The sequence below is a fragment of the Carassius gibelio genome, chromosome A18 (assembly GCF_023724105.1).
Source record: "Carassius gibelio isolate Cgi1373 ecotype wild population from Czech Republic chromosome A18, carGib1.2-hapl.c, whole genome shotgun sequence".
Taxonomy (NCBI): domain Eukaryota; kingdom Metazoa; phylum Chordata; class Actinopteri; order Cypriniformes; family Cyprinidae; genus Carassius; species Carassius gibelio.
In genome coordinates this window covers 6,197,890-6,218,499 of record NC_068388.1, presented here as the reverse complement: position 1 = coordinate 6,218,499, position 20,610 = coordinate 6,197,890, and the positions used below count along the sequence as shown (strand labels likewise).

General features: G+C 36.7%; 1 protein-coding gene across 8 annotated transcripts in view; it reads right to left on the bottom strand.

The window, feature by feature from the left end:
- LOC127934164 (FYVE, RhoGEF and PH domain-containing protein 4) overlaps positions 1-20,610 on the bottom strand; it is a 48,333-nt gene that overhangs the window by 7,153 nt on the left and 20,570 nt on the right. For 7 of the 8 annotated variants that reach the window (XM_052531354.1, XM_052531355.1, XM_052531356.1 and 4 more), the window contains 6 exons: positions 11,279-11,419; positions 9,175-9,337; positions 5,191-5,599; positions 594-683; positions 309-454; positions 63-219 (listed from right to left, as the gene is read on the bottom strand). In XM_052531354.1, the coding sequence (XP_052387314.1) occupies positions 63-219; positions 309-454; positions 594-683; positions 5,191-5,599; positions 9,175-9,337; positions 11,279-11,419 (1,106 nt within the window). Of the gene's footprint in view, positions 1-62; positions 220-308; positions 455-593; positions 684-5,190; positions 5,600-9,174; positions 9,338-11,278; positions 11,420-18,956; positions 19,092-20,610 lie in introns of those variants that run through there. The other variant, XM_052531361.1, reaches the window with a different exon arrangement.

The following is a 20,610-nucleotide window of genomic DNA, read 5'->3' as shown; positions in this document are numbered from 1 at the left end:
GTATCTGTCGTGGTATCGAAAGTAATAAACTGCAGTTTAATACTTAATACATCAATGATCACCTGGATTTCCAGAATGATGGCTTTAAACGGAGGTGATCGATCTGTCCACTGCTTCAGGAGATCCATGGCATGATCAAAGTTCTTCACATATTCAGCGTACATCTTCAGAAAGGGAGTGAGTTTCTGTAGGATGTCCCCAATGCGAGGTGTTTCCGTCCTAGAGAAAGAAATCTCAGAGCATTAAGACCATATTCTTACTGAATAAACCAAAACCGATATCTGTGAAGAGAGAGTGGGATGTCTTACCATTCCCCCATGCGTTTTTCCAGGTCAGGCAAAAGGAATTGGCTGTGGAAGGTATGAATGGAAGAGATGTTGGAAAATATGTTTTTCACCACATCCACGGGGAACGTGTCTTTTCTGGCTTCTTCTATCAGCTTGGCATAAAACACCTGCAGAGCCAAAACGAGATGATGTATGATCTACTATCTTTAACTGAACAGTACTGGTTTCCCGCTCATGTTCTCGCAGGAGTTTGGTTAGAGTCCATGAAAAAGCAAAAAATGTTTGAATACCCAAATGAGCACTTACCTTATCTAGCAAGTTGAGTCGTGCAACATAAGCCTTCTCTGTCTGCAGAAGTTCATTCACTATCTTGTACAGTTTCTGCTCATTGGTTTCCTAAACAAAAGTAGTTGAATATGAACACCTCATCGGATGGAAATCAACAGATTTTTTATCCTTTGTCTGTTTCTTTGGCCTGATGTTTCAAGAAAATGATGATGTTTAAAGATCTATAATGGTTAATAATGTCATATTTAACACTAAAAAAAACAACAACAACACCAACTATATTATAAAACATAGAATATAAAATATATAAAATATTTATGAAATGTGTTTTTAAATTACAAACAGTATACATAAAAGCAATACTACAAATAGTAGTATGATCCATTTTGTTCAAATTGCATAAATGACAATGAAAATAATGATTTCTTAGCAAAATATAACTTTTTTTCCACACACACACACACACACACACACATATATTTAGATATATTCTATATTCACCCTTTAAAATGAAAAGTAGACCAAGTTCACATTTTAATTATCAAAAGTTTGTTTTTAAACTTTTCTATCCTTGGCAGCTCTTCTTGAGGCATTATAAATAATTCAGATTGTCTAAAATTCTGAGCTTGTGTTAACTTAAATTATACAAGATATGTTTGTTGGATTGTGCTGAGAGGGAACTAACAATGCAGATGTGTCTTTGGTGTGACACCCAGCTCAGCACAGCAGTTCAAATGGCTGAAGGGAAACAGATCTGAACCTAAGGGTCAAGGGCAAAGCCAATTCAGAGGCTGACTCCCACTCCACCTACATTGCTCACCTCCCCATAACATTTTCCCCTTCTTTCTCTATATCACACCCATACCCAAACGAACATCCACTGGCATGCACTCGCTGTACACGCTGAGGTCTCTTAAAGGAACTTCCTGATGTACACTGCCAACATGTACACTTCCTGATGTACACTATCTTCCTGTCAGCAATTTGAAGACATATCACGTCTACCTCTTCTTATCAGAAGCCACTATTTCTGACACCCTCTAAATCTTAGCTGATGAAAGAAACCAAGCTAACTTCCAATACATCCAGCGTTTTGGCACAGCTGAGTGCAATTCAAAAGAAGCTCATTGTTGAAACGTAATTCAGAGGACAGGAAATGAAAGGAGGGCTAAAAGGAAACAAGTAAAGCTAATTAAAGAGGGAGTGGTGTGGACAGAGGATGGAGGGTCTGTGTACTTGAAGCTTCAAGTGTTTTCACATTCACAGAAAATCGGTCCTTACATTTTATTAAAGAACATTTTAAGTTACTATAAATGTAATACCATTAAAATTCCATTCAAATGGAAGTATGTAAATAAATAAATAAAATAAATTACATAGTGACCAAAAACGCTAACCAAAATGATATTATTTATGATAAATAAATAATCAAAAACATTAAAATATCATATTTGACATAAAAAAAATAAAGCTATGAAATAACACAAATGGAGGTAAGTCAGTTATGTAGTATTATGTACAAATAATATTAACCATAATAAAACACATATGTAAAACAATAAAACATTCTAATTAAAAATTTTCAAAATGTAATTAATCTTTAAAATAATTAAAGATTATCTTCTACACTTCTATTTTGTCCACTTTTGTTATGTGGTGACCAATGATAATACTATTATGATACTGATAATAATAATAATAGCTAAACTATGATACAACACAAAAAGAATCAAGCAAATTATGTAAAGACCAAAAATAGTTTTAAAATCGTTAATAAAACAAGTTAATAAAACCATAACCAACAATGGAAATATGGGAACTATTTAGTGACCTAAAATGTTAAACAATTCTGTAACTCCCTTATATTTGACTGTATTCTTTTTCTAGATTCCAGCCTTGAAGCATTTTCTTAACCAACTTCAGGAGGTGCATGCTGGGATGCTTTTAAAATGACACTGAAAGAGTACACATGTAATGCTGGACACTTGTTGGCTGTATTTCTATAACTATCCAGTCCAACGCATCCATTCCAAAACAAGTTATTTCATTTATTTATCAATTTACTGATTACATGACTAAAAATATAAACACAAGTTTTTAACTTTTTAAAACCATATCATACATTTCAGTCAAGAGACTGACTAATCAACTTTTGATTGTCTATATCATCTAGTGCAGGGGTCAGCAACATCGACACATGTAATCACTGGCACACAAGCAATAGGAACAACTGCATTCCCGTGTATATTTTGAAGTATTCATTCCTCATAGACACATAACAGATGTGCATGGCTCCGCAAACCATTTGCGCAAACGCTGCACAAGTGGGCATACAAGGTGCTTCTTGTGGTAAAGTCTGTTTAGCTTCAGTCAAACTACGCAATTGGGGGCATGACAGCTTATAGTTTATTCTGCATTTTTGTTGCTCATAGCACTAAATAAATTACTGCTATAAATGACAGTTATTTTGCAGTCGGTATATTCCATGTGTGTGAACGACAACATTGACATACACTAGTGTTCAGTAGGGCCACACTGAAAATCTGTTATTTAAAGTGTCATTTAAACATTAAAATAAGCTATTTTTTTTTAAGTAAAAAAAAAAACTATTTATGAAAATATGCTTCTGAAATATTTAAGATTCTGCATTGAGACTCTGAGCTGGTGGGTGGACACAGTGGTTACCCGGAAAAATTAAAAATAGCACTGCATGCCCAACAGTTTGCGAACCCCAGATCTAGTGGAAGGATGTCATTAAATAAAATTAATTTGCTTAAAAAATACATAGATTTCATTCATACTTGCAAATACAGTAGGGATGGGAAGATTCCCCGATTCGCTCGGTGCATCGGCTTAAAAAGTTAAAGATGCGATGCATCTGTTTAAAAAGTGTGCATCGGATTCAAATTGGCTTTTGTATCGCGATGCATCGTTTCTAACATATCTGCATCGGTAAACCCAGATTTATTTCTTTATAATTATTAGTAGATAACTATACTTTCATTATTTAAAAAGGAATAATATTTTTAGATTGTTTTCACCCTTGTAAACTGTTTTTCAAGCACGTCTCTCTTCACTGTTGCGTGATGACGTAGCCTTTCACAACACCACAGAGACCGGGGCGTGTCAAGAAAGTCACATAGATTAACATGGCAGAGGTAGAGCAGCTGCATCCTCCACCAAGTAATTACAAATCCAGTGTGTGGAAACACTTTGGCTTTTATAAGAAAGCTGGAAATCTTGATAAAACCCATGCAATTTGTAAAATATGTCGTGCCGCTATAAAATATACAGGCAGCACGACAAATCTGACAACACACCTGAAGCGCCGACACGGTGTGAGTTTGGAGACGCCGGCCGCCTCCTCCTCCTCCTCCTCCTCCTCCTCCTCCTCTCACTCGGATTTAGCTGAACCTGCCACTGCTAGCGGGACGCCGGGTGAGCAAACGATCAAAACTTTTTTTCAATCGAAGTTGCCTAACAGTTCTGCTCGGATCAACTTATATTTCTTAAGAAAAACCTTAAAAGAGCATATTTAAGTTAAATTTAATCTGATGAGTCTGGTTTACAGCAGCCTTTGACTGCCTATACTAGTTTATTTTATTTTCATTATTTTTTTTTTTTACATTTGAATACAGTTATGAAATAACTGACAAATTTTTTTTTTTTTGGTACTTCGTATTATTATTGGTTATGTCAAAATAGCACCTGTTTTCTGTTCACTGAGTAAGCCTGTCTGCTGAAAGCACATTCATCTGCTAGCATGTTATGGAACATTTCTTCAGTTTACCTCTGAGCAGCATCCTTAAATTGTTTCACTGTTAAATGTTTGAGCTTTTAAAAGTTTAACTAGGGACAAAAAAGGAAAAAAACATTTGGTTTTAATTAATATTTTTTTGCACTACTAAAGCCTATTTGTATAAGGGTCATGCACTACAAATCAGAAGGCACTTAAGTTAATTTATGATTTGTTGTCTGAAACAAAGAAATAAAAGTATCTGTAACATAATGAAATGCATATCATGATTTGTTTCATTGCATCATACCGCATCGAATCGTGTTGAATCGAATCGAAATCGGATCGCACTGCATTGTAACAGAGGTGTATCGTATCGCATCGCTAGCTGCTTCATGTATCTTTAATGTATCGTATCGTTGGCTATGCATCGAGATGCGTATCGCATCGGCCTCAGTTATGGAGATGCACATCCCTAAAATACAGTATATAGCAGCTATTTTCACCCTTTAGTAATATAAAAAGGGCTTGAGAGCGTAAGTGTACCATAATGGCAGATTTTGTCATCCGAGTCTACAATAGTCCACATCTATGTGATTTAAAAAACAAAACTGAAAGTATTAATCCATGTGCAATGTTTTCTTCAGAGGAAATGAAGGCCTGGTCGCAAGTCTAAAGGTTCAAGAAAACAACCAAAAAAAACAGGCTCTAATGTGAACGTCAGCATGTAAATCTGGCACATGAGACAGCACATTGAGGTGTCAAATAACTGTGTGCCAGTGTCACTTCCGACTCCATTAATACACTCACACTCACACAGACAGACAACATCGGAGCGGATCTTTGCAGAAAACGACAAAATTTCCTTTCACATCTTACCTTCTGCTCTGGGATGCTGTTCATCACAACGTCATGCTGCTCTGGCTCTTTCCTCTCCTCCTCGGCCTGTTCCGTGTGAGCGTGAGGCGGGTCTACACAGTCCTCTTCCATAATTTCCTTCTTAGCCCCATCGCTGTCATCTCCATTCACCAGTTCCTGGCTGTCTGTCCTCTCAACCGGAGCTGTGTCATGTGTAATTTCATCCATGTCCTGATTCAAGTCCTGTTCTTTGTTATTTTGGTTTAGAACCCCATTGGGGGGTGTGAGAGCATGATCTGGGCTGTTCGCAGCAGAGCTGGAGTCTGTGGGCTTCTCCGTCTGTCTCTGGTAGTTTTTGCGAGCCGGGCTGCAGTTGGGAGATCTGCTGACCTGCTTCAGAGGAGCGCCCTCCCTCCGACTGTCTGTGTGTCTGTGAGCAAGAGAGAGAGAGACAGACAGAGTAGAGGAAGGTCACCTTCTTCAGAGTCAGAGAACTCCAAAAAACAACTTTTACCACTAACAGAGTTGGCGAACGGAAAGAGAAAGATGCAGAGAAGGATGTGTCGTTTGTGTGAATGTGAAGCTATTTAAAGAAGTGTTGAACAAACTTCCTGTGTCTTGTGAGGCGGCGATGTGTGTGCTTGCAGGGGACGTGTAAATGTGCTGGTCATGGGAGGAGTGGAGGAAAAGAGGAGGATGGGAGGAACAGGGAGGGTGAGGAGAGGTAGAATGCGGCTGCAGTGTCCCATGAGAGACGGCTGCCCTACTTTACAATACATGCCAACATGCAGGAACACACATTTACACACTCAAGAGAGTGAGACGGTCTTTCAGGAACAGTGGGAGCAAACTATAAAATATATAAGAGATCATATACAGTCCATCCAGAGAGTCTGGTCATACTTTTATCACCTGGAAGGGGTTTATTTTGTGATAATGAATGGATGACTGGACAGGAACCCACTTATTACACGGCTGCTTATTAAATAAATAAATGGACATGAAATATTATTTTAGTTTAAATGATTTTACTATGAGACATCATGTTGAGCCACTTTGTTCAGAAAAAAATATTATATATTAAGTTTAGGCAAAAATACTCATCGAATTAACTATTAATGTAACAAATGCCTCGTTTTGAATTCTGGCTCAAAATGATAGAGCATGTCACGTATATCGACTGACCAATCAAAATTGATTCATTCCAGAGTGCCGTGTAATAAGAACACTTTTTTTTTTTTTGACTGATGAACAATAAATAATAGAGATGCACAAAATAGAAATTGTGACAATACCAATAATAAATATTTTTATATCATATAAATAAAATAAATTAAAATAAATATTTTATATCATATCATAACTGAATTAATATTTTTACTTGGCCGGTTTTACCTGATTTACCTTGTTTCTGTATAAGCATTTTACATGTAAAATCAGGCCTTAGAATATTACAATGTACAATAGTTGAATAAGTATTATATAAAATATGATATAGAAAAACAGTAAATCTTGATAATATTTGCTTCTTATGATGATAAAATTCGAATATCGGTGATATGGTCACTGATATATTGTGCATCACTGATATATTGTGCATATTCATCAAAACCACATAAGTAAACTGTAAAAACATGACCCATTCATGACTTTACACAAGCGTGCATAAACCGAACAAAATTAAGCCAAAATATAAAGCTTTGTGGTTCATGCACACACACACACACACACACGCACACACACACACACACACACACACAGATATCCTGCACCTCCAGCTGTTTCCCTGTCTATGGCCCACCTGCCCTCTAGATCAGATAGCGTTTCCTGTGAGATAGAGAATGGAGATGTGGATCTGAGGGTACAGAGCACCACAGTGCTATTAATAAGCCGTTGAGCTCTGGACCACTGAGATGGATTAATATGTGCTATCTAATATTTTGTTCAGTGCATGACTCAAAACATTTCAAATCTGTCCTGCGCAAAGAACAAAAGGTAAGTCTTTGTAATCTGGTATGATGAACTGCAATCACAAAAAGGCATATCTAGAAAACAAAATTAATTTATCAAGTGAAACCACACAAGTAGGGCGGTATGGATTTCATTGTTTTTTTTCCATGAGGTTGTAAACCAACCCCGTGCAGTTGTCTGAGGTCATGGGTTCTTCGGTCAGCCCATGCCAGACAGCTGCAGGAGTTATCAGACCCCGGTTTACTCCATCAACCCGTGCGCTCTCCCTTTGCTCCATAGCTTACAGGATGAATTCCTGCACATATTCTGACCCACACACAACACAATGGCACTAGACCAGCAGGCAAAACAGGATAAGGGCTCGCAGGGGTTTATTTGAGCGGAACTGATGTTAATGGTCAGTCTATTTTGTTACAGTGGCCATATCATTTCATACGAACTACACCGATGCTGAGCTACAGACTTATAGCAGATGAAGTTAATGAGTATCATGCAAAAAAAGGTTAAGGGGAGTTATTAGTGTTTAAATCCATGTAACCATAGTAAAAACAGTAAAGCACTGTCTCAAGAGGCTTATTTCATAAAACAGCAGCAAAAGCCATGTGATAGAAGACACCATTGTTTAATAAATAATTAAATGCATTCATATTAAAATAATTTTGCCAATAATATAGTATATTGGGAATTTCATGTTACTTGAAGAGACTTTCACAATTGTTTTGCTACAGAACAATTACATACAATCACACCTCAAATTTCGGGCACTGAATATTTAGCAACTTGTTATCAACCTATGTTTTTAAAATCATTCAATAATTCAAAATTCACAACAGTGTGTAATTTATGTTTTAGAATGCAATATGAAAGTCTCTTCAAATAATAGGAACAACAGATCTTATTTTACTCTTAAAGCCCGTTAGAAATTCTAGAGGCCTTGGTGAAATAGCCTTCAGGTTGTCCTACAAATGACTGAACAGCTCTGTTTGCAGCAGTAAAAGTAAAACATACTGTAGAGTAAGGCATGAGCCAGGGAAAAAGTCTAAATCATTGCACTGTTGAAATGCACTTTAAGCACTTTCAAAAAAGTTGTACCCGAGCTAACAGTGAGGAAACGATGGCTAGACATAAATTGATAAATCAGCCTTACCTCCTATGTTAAAGTTTCATCACATACAACAGTAAACGTCAAATACAAAACCAGTTCTTTTCACAATGCTTGAGAAACTCTGAACAGAACGTTAGAGTAAAACCAGCTTCTGCTTTTTGATCTTCTTGTGTAATATCAGGGAAGACATTTCTTTACAGTACTTTAAACACGTTACACAGCTTACTCTGATTTCAAAATATTTTCCTCTATATATCGTACAAACAATATACAAATGAATAATTTTATTTATAGGTATACTTTTATATACTTGCGATACACAAAACGTATCAAAAGTAACAGGAAAGACATTTATAATGTTGCAAAAGATTTGATGTCATAAATGCTGTTCTTCTGAACTTTCTATTCAAGAATGCTAAAAAAACAAAATGTATCATGGTTTCCAAACAAATGTTTTTAACATTGATAATAAGCAATGTTTCTTGAGCATCAAAGAAAACATCAGAGTAATGGTTGCTCAAAATTCAGCTTCGCATCACAATAATACATTCTTTTTAAATACACAAAAACAGTTACTATTAATTGCAATAATATTTCAGTTTTTACTGTTTTTTTATTCAATAAATGCAGCCTTGGTGAAACATCTTTCAAAAACATTAAAAAAATTCTTACTGACTTAAACTTTTGAAGAGTAGTGTACTAATGAGAAAACACTATAATAAAACTTCCTCAAACTGTAAGCTACAGTAAGGGCAGAATATATGAATATATGAGACATCTGAAATATGTCTGATCATATAACAGCCAGACATGTTTGTCCAAAGCGACCAAAAGCAAACAAGATGAAAGAAACAGTAAACTTATGTCAGTATATATAGTACATATCAGCGAACAGAGGAAAGAGAGGGAGATATTGTTCACAAGTGTACCTGTTTTCCTCAAAGCGACTGATGAGGTCAGACACTAGGCCCCTCCCTTTTGCTCCTCCTACTCCTCCCCCCTCCATGCTGGGATCGATGGGTGACGTTCCAGCAGCCAGAGGAAAGGAGACTTCCGTCACCGTACTCTGAAGGTGTGCTGGCTTAGGAGGCACTGCAGGAAAAACAGATTATGTTTACTATGCTAATGTAACAAACCAATATTTACTCATTATACATGATCCAAGAATACCATTACATGACCAGTGTGAGTGGAATCAGGTTCCACAATCTCCACGCCATAAGCAGCATAAATTTACAGGAACGAGTGCCCTGGTTTAGTTACATGTCTTGCTTAAAGGTACAGGTTGTTGGACCTGCCACTAGAGGGCGCACTATCAAAACAATAACAATCGCGTGGTTTGATGACGCTAAGAAGGAGCATGGAATTAGGGGATTTGTTGTCTTCTACCCAACAGCTGACGGCTATCAATTAGAAGGAAAGATAAATCATGGATTTAACGCGAGTTCAATGATTTGCACGAGTACATTACATACAAAGTCAAATCAAAGACGCGATCAGACTATGGATCAGACGTGTCCTCGCGCGGGTCTAGAGAATAGAAGCTTGTTGATCGTTATAATAGCGAGATCGGCAACTCTTTCTAGTTTAAATTTGTCGCGAAGCTACTTCCACATTTGTCCATGACACTGTTGTCATGTGGTTTCTACGTCAGTAAAGGCGGTCACAAAGGGTAACTAACATCATTGACAGGCGACTGCACTGCCCTGTGTCACTGTTTAGAATGGGAATTTTCTCATGATTTACAAGTAGTTGAAAGCATTAGAGATATTGTTAATAATCAGCTGGACGAAATATATAACACTAGCCTAGTGGTTTTGGATATTTTACTGCAAATATCTTACAAATTGTACCTTTAAAGGCAAACCATCCCTCGAGCTTTCACTACACCTTTAATCGCATTTAAGGAAGTGTAAAACAAAGTGCCGAAACAGAACATAAACGTGGGAAATCCCCTAAGTTGTTTTAAGGAAGCACTTGGGTTATTGCAGAAGGGAGGGCCACTGCCCTGCAGAGTTTAGCTTCAAACCCAATGAAACACACCTGAATCAGCTAATCAAGGTCTTCAGACTCACTAGGAACCTTCAAGAAAGTGTGTTTTGGAGCTAAACTCTACAGGATATTGGCCCTCCAAGAGAAGGACTGGACACCTATGGTCACCACAAGGTGGCAGTGTAGCTTTAGTATATAGAGATGGAACCTGAAATACTCGGAAAGTTGAGATGACGTGTATCTGACAGCTGATCTAAGTCAGTTTGATACGGTGGATACATTTCATACATCTCTAATTCACTAAATGTGGTCTTTGAGGTTTATGTCAGTGGGCTTTTTGCTTTTCATTTTACATTAGTTTTATAAAAGAGGAGCTTGATGCCTTTCTGTTAATCATATCCGCAGCAGATGCCCTGAATACTTTTCAGGAAATATGCAGAGCGATGACAGTGCAGAACTTTAGTGTCTGTAAGCACCTATAGACTATTTTTTTTAATTCACAGAGGTTTAACTGTGACTCTTATCACAAGGAAATCATTCACACTTTTCAAACACGACAGAGAATCTGCTTAGTGATCGAGCACAGGTTCAGGGGCGCTATGAGGGTGTTGTACAGCACTGCTACTTCAGCATTAATCAGTAGCCACGCTGATTTGAATCCTGTTAATGGTAACATTCAGTGTCCAGGGCCTGTTATAAAGGGGAAGATGTGTTTAAAAAAAGGTTTCAGAAAGAGCTTTAACTATTATGCCATAGATGAACCATTTGGGGTTCCTCAAAGTGAACAGTTCTTAAAATAACTTTTTATTTTTAAGTGTGAAGAACATTTTAATAATCAAAAGTACATTCTTTTCCATTATAAAGAGCCTTTTGTGCAATGGTAAGGTTCGAGGGATATTAAAGGTTCTCCACGGAAGCATAAATGTCAATTTACCACCATGGCTGAGTTTTGCATGTATTTCTGCTACTTCTTTAGCATGTATTCTGTTGAATTTTGGAAGGACTTGTGTGTCTGTGCATACGGGGTGCATCTATCCATACCTTGTGGTTTGAGATGGGGTGGAATCCGTCGGCCTGTAACTCTTCCATTTACTCCAGTAACGCTCTTTTTGATGAATCTACAACCATGACTCAACTTCTCAGTGCGATGATCTTGCTCATTAGGAATATGGCTAGCAACGGCTGAAGGACAGAAAAAAAGGATGGGAATAAGTGGGATGGTAGCAGTTTCGAAAGCAGTTTGTTTTATCGAAATGCTTATAAGCCATACTGTGTGCAAACTTCAGTTGAGTGGCAAGAACATGCAGTACTAACAGTGTTCTGGTAAATACACTTTATGCAGAAGTGAAATGCAAGAGGTCTGTTTTCTGTGCTCCTGATATCAGTCAGGGCTGGTATAAAAGTGGCCTTGAAACTAAAAGTGACTTAAACTTGAAACAAAGACTAAAAATAACCACAAGTTCCTCTGTGTCTAATGCAGAACAGACAAATAACCAGCTTGTTTGGATGATTAATATTCAACCTGCTATGAGGAAGCTTTTTTGTTCACCTCAACCAAGAAATGTTTCCTGAAAAACAGCTTTGGCAAATATGGTAAGGCATGCACGTATCTGTAGACAATGACAGCTGACCTTGAAAAGTACAGATCTAAAAATGGCAGATCTTTTTTTTCATGTGCAACACAGTGATCGGTTTTAAAATAACTACATGAAAATGATCTTGGTTCCCACGTTGTAGAAGAAAAACAAACTTTTCAAAACAACAAGAACAACATTTCAGTAAGCTATATTTTACTGCAGAAGTTGGACTAGTGATACAGTCTGCTCTCATAAAAATTAACAAAGTCTTTTGGAAAAGAATTAGAAAAAACAAAGAAGTACAGACATGACCATAACCCATAAAATAATGACACAGATCTATTAATTAATACAGTTTGTAGTACAAGCATCAAGTCAACATGAAATGACTTTGCAAGTCATTGTACTTCCATAACTTCACAAATATAAAATAAATTACAATTAAATTAAATTAAAACAAGATAAAAATATGGGACGTGGGTTTATCCATCAGAAAACGTCTGGATCACAGAAAAATTCTTTGGCAGGTTTTTGGAGGAAGAGGACAAAAAACTAAGAGGTCAATAAAATAAGAGAACCTGGTGATGTCACGCAAAAGGTAAAGTAATTTCAGAGGCAGAGCAAAAGATTTTGATGTTAAGTTACTGTAAAATGTTACTGTGAATTCCATTTCAGAATTCCCCTTTTGTTTCCGTAATGTACTTTCATGTGAAGCAGGATATGCAACAAGAAAATACAATTAAGGACGGGAACTGACTCGATCTTGAATGCTACATACCAGAATGAAGCCAGACTGAAAGCATGTTTTCAAAGCTAATGCAAGTATGCAAGTATCTCTATTAGCTAATACTATCTCCCTGTGCAAAGACATCAACAGAAAAGAAAACATTAAAGTATTACATTATTTAATTTTTTTTTTTAAAGACATGCACCAATAAATTCACAATTCACAATCAGATGAGGAATGTGTATTGAGGAAGTAAACAGGGTTCATTTTGAATTTCGCTCGCATTAACCTATACTGTACCATTCACTCATATTAGTAAGTATGGGAGAAACCACAACACACGATTCAGTGTGTCCAGTTTTCTTAATAGCCAATTGGTAAAGTCATTGCATCACTAAACCTGCACAGATGCAGCCCAAACAGTCAATGTTCTGAAATGCACACTTGTGCCTATTCAACGTGGACTGGCTTTATACAAACCTGAAATATGTGACCACAAAACTAGTCTTAAAGTGCCCCTATTATGGAAGTGAATGAAAACATCCTGCAAAGTTTGAAATCTAAAAGTGCACCATGTATAATGTTTTTTCTGACTCTTGAGTCATGAAAATGAGTTGTTTTTAAAACGAATCCTTAGCTTTTTCAAGGTGACATCAAACTGAAACATTAGCATATTTATGCCCGCCCACTTGTTGAGCAGACCCGGGAAAACTTGAACCTCCCTTTCCTCAAACACCATGGTGGATTCCTGTGGAGAAGACGCTGTGCTCTGCACTGTGAGGGGAAATCCGTTAGGGTACGTCGAAAAACTAATTTTCTCCACCAACTTCAAAATCATCCGAAATCGCTGCAGATGCACCGACCCAGTGTTTACAAAGTGAACATGCAAGGATGGTCAAACAGTCTTTCCAAAAAAAAAAAAAAAAAAACTTTTAAACAACAATGTAGGACGTTTTTGTAGTTGGAGGAGAAAAGTGTTGGGAAGCTTAAGACAAAAACCGTTGTACGCGGAGTATGCATGCGCATCGCAAAGCTGAACAAAGCTTGCAAAAAGTGTATAATTTTGTATTTATTTTTCAAAGAAAATTACAAATCTGATAAATTATTTGCGACTGAAGAAAGGGAGACATGAACATCTTGGATGACATGGGGGTGAGTAAATTATCAGGATATTTTTATTCTGAAAGTGGAGTAATTCTTTTAAAAACTTGTCATGTATTCTGAAGCCTACTGTAGCATGCAAAATACGTATTTAGCTCGCTCCGCGCAGCTTGTAGGTCTCTGTCTAACAGCAATATCTATTCACTCGCAATTGACTAGAAATGTATGGATGAATAGTGAATGCTTGTCATTGTTATTACTTGTAGTTCTGATAAAGAATACAGTAATACGTTCGTGTACAAACTGCAGTGCTTTATCAATATGTTTCTGCATTGGGCTAACACATATAACATGGCTGTTTGGGTATATACCACCGAGCTGTGGTTAAAGTAATGGATTGATGGGCGTTCTGTTATTGACCTGCACTACATGCAGTAGACCATTCATGACTGAGTCATCAGACCAATCACCACAGTTTAGCGTCAATTAAAGGAGGAGTTTAAAAAAATCAACCTTAAAGAAATCGAAATCGAAAACCTTGGCCAAAACGGGCCAGCTGGGACTAGAGGAGTGGTTATGAGAGCATCAACGCCGCGGATCATTACAGAAAGCTAACAGCTATAACATAGCATTAAAGACTTTTTTAAATAAGTTGAGCTCAAAACTCACTTTCAGTCAGCAGTGCGTGTTTGAAATAACTTGATCAATGTGGATTATAATCACTAAACCAGGCAGAAATATTTGTAAGCGATGCAATATGCACGCTAGGCATTAACATTAGCATAGTTAACATGGTAAATGCGACTACTTGAAGAAATCAGATGTCAGCTCTTAATCTCTATCACAATTGTGTACTAATTTAGTAACATATTTTATCTGTCATAAGCAGTGTTTAGAATAATGGCGTTAAGTAACGACGTTATTTTTTCAGTAACCGGGTAATCTAATTAATTACTTTTCCCGTCGTTACAATGCCGTTAACATTACTGGACATTAAATGCGGTGCGTATCTATGCATTGATTGAATAAACTGTATAATCCGAACGCACCCCTGGCTCACACAGCTAGTGAGGAGGTGGGTTAATAACGATATAAACGATTATGATTGGCTAAGGCAGAGTCATGTGTTTCATGGTAGCCAATCAGAGCCAGTGTTTTTACACACATGCCAGCACATGCGCCAGCGGTGCCACACAAACACGCACGCAACAGCTAAACAGAGATTTACAGCAAAGATGGCGAGTCAGGTTGACATTTTCAAGGTGGAGATATAAGCACTACAAATTCATTGTGGTCAAAGACAAGTACGTGTAATGTGTATATTATGTCCAGGAGCAAAGACTTTGTCGACATCCGTTGTAAGCAATCTAATTTAATGAAGCATCTCACAACAACACACACATCTACAAAGCTAGTGGCCAAAAACACTTTTCTTACAAAGATAATAGTTGAAGTGCAGGATAAAACTCTTGCTGTCTGTTGACGTGCAATAAATATCGAAAGTTATGTACGAACACCAGTCTGTTCTACTCATTTCAACTGACTTGTTAAAACTGCTAAAAAAAAATTCAAATTCTTTGACAAATAGCAACTTTTTTTTTAAACAGTAACGCAAACAGTTACTTTCCCTGGTAACTTAATCCTGATACATTAATGAATTATAATCAATGTATAACTTAATATAGTAAAACATGAATGCTTTTGGATTTAAATATTTAACAAAGCAGTGACTTATTTCTTATTAGTTTTCTTATAACTTCTCTTTGTTGGTGAAATGATGGCGTGTAAAGGGCGGGTTTTAGTGAAGTGCACTTTAAGTGTAATTAAAAAAAAAAATTGAGATAAGAATAGATGAGCTTTCCATTGATGTATGGTTTATTAGGATTGGATAATATTTCGCTAAGATACAACTATTGAAAATCTGGAATCTGAGGGTGCAAAAAAAATAAAATAAATCTAAATACTGAGAAATCCACCTTTAAAGGTGTCCAGATGAAGTTCTTAGCAATGCAGTAAATAGGAAATTTACGAAATATCTTCATGGAACATGATCTTTACTTGGATGGAAAATGGATAATTTTGACCCATGCAATGTTTTTCTTTTTGGCTATTGCTAAAAATACACCCCCGGTGACTTTTATGTCAGGTTTTGTTCCGGATTTGAAATATTTAAATGAGTTTGGCAAGCAGTTTTTGACATATGATATTTCCCCAATTAGTTAGGCACAGTAGAGCTGCAAACACAACCACTAAAAGAAGTGACTTTCTTCTAAAAGGGCGATGCTCTACCATACTTCATGAAATAAAACAAATGCATAAAGTTTGCAGACAAGATAAAATGCCACTGCAAGATCTGTGAGGCCACTGACTTCATTAGTGCACACTAAAGTCAAAAGTCATAACACATTAAGGAACTGTAGCTGCAACCCTGGTTTAGATTCCTCTTTCAGGTTATTCATCCTGTTCGACCACCGCACATACTGTATTAACCTCACAATAGAGTCCAAGCGTATTCATACCAAGAACGATATCTATAAAAATAAAAAAAATAACAATAACTATACTAGCGTTCAAACCAATGGACCATTCCTTATTTGGGTGCAATGAACAGGACACACAAGTCTTTCGCTTTCCGCTGTAAACCATCTTGTTACAGGCCCCATGCAAATGGTGTCCTGCCCATGTCTTGTTAAATTAAAGCATGGGGATGTTTATGCATTAGGGAGCACAAAGAGAGTCTTTCTATTGCCTTCCCAGCTTCATCTGGCCCCCTTTTCTTCACTGGAAACATCATTGGCCAGTAGGCTGCATGGGACTGTCCATGTCTGAGGATGAATGCTGCTGTTGTGCTGGAAGTAAATATATGGTGGTGGTGGTGGTGATGGTTTAAGGACAGCGTCATGTGTGATTGTCCCATTTTTCTCAGTTTCGGCTCAGTTTGTGGCCAGGATTGAAACAAGCTTTCTTTTATGGACCAAAGAATGCCTCTAAATGCCTGCATTTCCCAGAAAATTTCAGTCTCTTAAATAAATATTTTTGTAATATCCCCAAGACCATCAAGGCCAACACTTAAAATTATTATTACTATTATTTCATTTTTTTTTTGCCTGTGTGTACATAATAACTTTTTCTGTATTTGAACAAACTCCTGGAGCTTATGTATTAAACTCTGACCCAGGCAAACACCTAACAACCATTCACAACACCCTAGCAACCATCAACATCACTATAGCACTGTGACAAGGAATTTTGCAGGGGCAAGCACCACCAACATTTTTATTTAAATTGGGTTTGCATTAATACATACCATTTCATAATAACTAAAAATGCATAAAAATGTGTGACGAATAGACATTGACAGTACTTTCTTACTAAAGCATCAACATACAACATAAATTGTTGATATTTAACTCTGACTTACATTGAGTACTTTCACACGTTCAGTCTTATCAGTACATTCATCAACATTTTTCTATTAAGAGGTCATGTGTGACGAGGGTTGTTATTAAAATGAAGAAGTTGCAACATTACCGGAAAAGTTCTGAGGCTATGTGTGAAAAACATTGTACAAGTACAAGGTTAGACGACTGACTCTAACATAAGAAGTCTGCTGACGCAGTTCTCCAGGCCATGTAGTTGTACACCTGTAGCACAGGACTCGAAGATTATAATTATCTAAGCTGTGGAAAGAAATTTCATCAAACTGGATGGATGCTGAAATAAAGAGCTATTCTCAATTGAGAAGATGAAGAAATTATTCGACAGATTACTGGAAGAGATGTCTCACTGAAAGCTCTGTCAGTTATGTTTTATGTTATCTCACACAAGACAAATTACTAGCATTTTTAACATTTATACCAATGACTTTTCCATTGAAAGTGTTTAAATGACAATTCCAGCAAACAGCAACCGAGTTGTAACTAAATGTTGTTGCTGATGTGTGAATGGAATTTGAAAAAAAGACTGAAAGCTGCTGCAGATGTAGTACATTTACTGGAAAAGTCAGTTCAGCAATTCCGCATGAAATATTTGCACTGAATAATGCACTTGATAACTGGCCTCTGAGTTACCATGGCATGAAATCAAAATATCCACATCATAACAGATGCAGATCTATTAGAAATGTGTGGCTGTTTTTTTGCAGCTATAATTAGTAGAAAAGTGAGCCAGGTTAATGTCAAACTACGTGTGGCCTAGTGAATGTAAACTACGATAATAATTGCAGCTAAAATGTTTGCATTGGAAAAAGCCTAAATGTTCTGCCTTCCGAGTCTAAAACACAGGGGTGTGCCAACTTTGGCATTCCTGGCTAAGTTTAGAAAGGAATAAAAAAGTCTGTGGTTTGACTTGACATATGCAGAGAGTCCAGTTCAAGATAATGACTTAAATCAGATCAGTATCTGAGTTTAATGACAGCAGTTTGTTCCAGTAAAAAAAAAAAAAAGAAAAAATCTAGAAATGTCTAGCCTTCGGTCACTGAAAACATTCCAGATCTGTTTACATTTCTGTACATGAAAGTAAGACACATGAATTCCAGTTTTAAGTAGTTGCGACTTAAAAAAAATCAACCTTAATTTGGATAGTAAAATTTCTAGTTTATGGGAAATCCACCATAAATGTATATTTGAATATGGCTGCATTTTGGTACTGTACTATCAATAAAAACCTTGTGGGAAAGTAACAACCAAAACAGAACAGATAAGAACAGCTCATTTAGTTTGCAAATGGAGATGGGAACTGACCATAAGGAGCAGAAGTAGTTAGCAAAAGTTTTCGGAGTTGTCATGCAACAGAGAAACACAGACAGGCAATAAATAATCGTGAAGGAAGTTAGAAATTAACATACATGCAAAATGCATTTTCTTTATCATGCAATGGTGCTAGATGAAAAAAGCAAACTAACAAGACTGAAAAATGTGAACTGCTTGAACTTGTTCATCCATGTTGGCAAACAAACACATTACAAAATTAGCTAAAATGTAACAGACAGGTGACCAAATGTCTGAGATGGACATATCTATGTAGAATAAATCTAAAGCGGAACCTTAAAATATCAAAATATCATATGAAATATTCACTAATGCATTCTGATTTCAATTATTCTATAAAAAAATGTTTCATTTTCAAAGTAACCACTGTCACAGAGAAGAAAGACGAACACATTTGTGTTAATACACATAAAAGCTCTTCCAGCTAATGTGCTGTTGCCAAGTTTCATTATACTGTCACAATATCTAAATAGACCATGTTAACGAATGAAAACAGTATTAGCAGGGGTAAGACTGAGATCGTGGTCAAGCCAAAGTAATCTCACCTTCTGTTCGTTAAAATGAGCCCAAATAATCCCAGGACAATGAGAAATATAACAGCAGTTTTCAGCATTCAAGCCTTCCGGTCCTCTATAAACTTCAGACTGACTGAAACTCTGCCACAAAGGCACGAGGAAACAGCCCCTCCCTCCCTCCGAACACACACACATGCACGCACACACACATACTGCACTCAAGCATAACACTTACATTCATTGTCCATCAAATCCACTAGATGTTGCAATGTACATAGTGCTGTGTGTTAATGAACACCTCGAAAAGATTCTCACATTAATATGATTTCAGGTAATGTGATAAAGGGCAAATAAAATAATAATTTCCTCATCATTTCTGTTTAAAATTTAGAATTATCTGTATTAAAATCTGTATCAAAATTTTTTTTTCATGATTGTCTTTCATGATTGTCCAACACTGTCATAACCAAGAGTATGCTAAATGTTATTTGCAGTAAACGTATAATATATATATATTTTTACAAATAATCATAATTATATATAATATTTAATAATACAAATATAGAAAACAATAACATTTTTAAACATAAAATAATATTACACAAATCTAAATTAAATCGAAAATAAAAAAATATATAAATATGTTTTGTTGCATTGAAAAGACATTCTTTAAAAATTCTCCTTTTATGTTCTGGAGAAGATTCGGGTGGGTGAATTATGACAAAATTAAAAAAAAATTCTTTAAAAGCTTCAGAGCACAATCCAGTGTGAATGTTGTTGCATTTCTGAATGGAGCGGAAATCGGACTTTGACTGTAAGGGGTAATGCACGTAATGAAATAACTTGATGGTATAAATGAGGAAGAAATGCAACAGACATTAGTCAGAGTGGATGACACACAGAATTTTTTTCAATTGAAGAAAACTAGGCTGTGTGAGATACACTGTGAAAAGGTCATAGATCAGACGTCGTTTTCAAAACTGTTCTGTAGAGTTTTTTGTCTACTGTAAGTTTTCTGGAAAGTTTCATCAGCTGAACAATTGACATGTTGTTAAAAAGCAGTACAACTCATTAAACGCATTGTACTTCTACCTCTCACAACCTTATTTCCATTCCGGTAAAAAAACGAAATGTGGCGGAACCCTGACCATGGTCTGCGGTGCCCCTTCAACAGCTTTGAGCAGCATCAGTCTCATTCCAAACCCTCGTCTTAGTGGCACACAAAAACTCTCATGTTACAAAATACTGAGAGGAAAATTCAAATGGACTCCGGATACACAGGCTAAAATTAAATGAAGCTCTCACTGGCACAGACTGAATGGCAATCATTCAAGGGTGGGAAGTTATAAATGGACACACACAAGTAGTCTTCTACATGTAAACTGCATGCAGCGGTCTGCCACACCTTACACATTAATTAAACTGTTTACCAGATTCCACTGCAGATCTGACTTACTTTCCTTTCATTTTCAACACTGAGTGGAGACAGAGAAGAGTCCTGGGCATCTGGGGCTGTACAACCTTCTTGACACATCCCACTCAAACCAGTACATACTGATGCCCTTTCTGTTGGATGCAGTTAATGAAGTAAAATGGTCTGCTTTGCGGCCTGGATCAATTCCAGTGATTCCAGTAATCCAATACTTCTAGTTTTTCCTCTTTAGAGGTGAACTGACATGACATC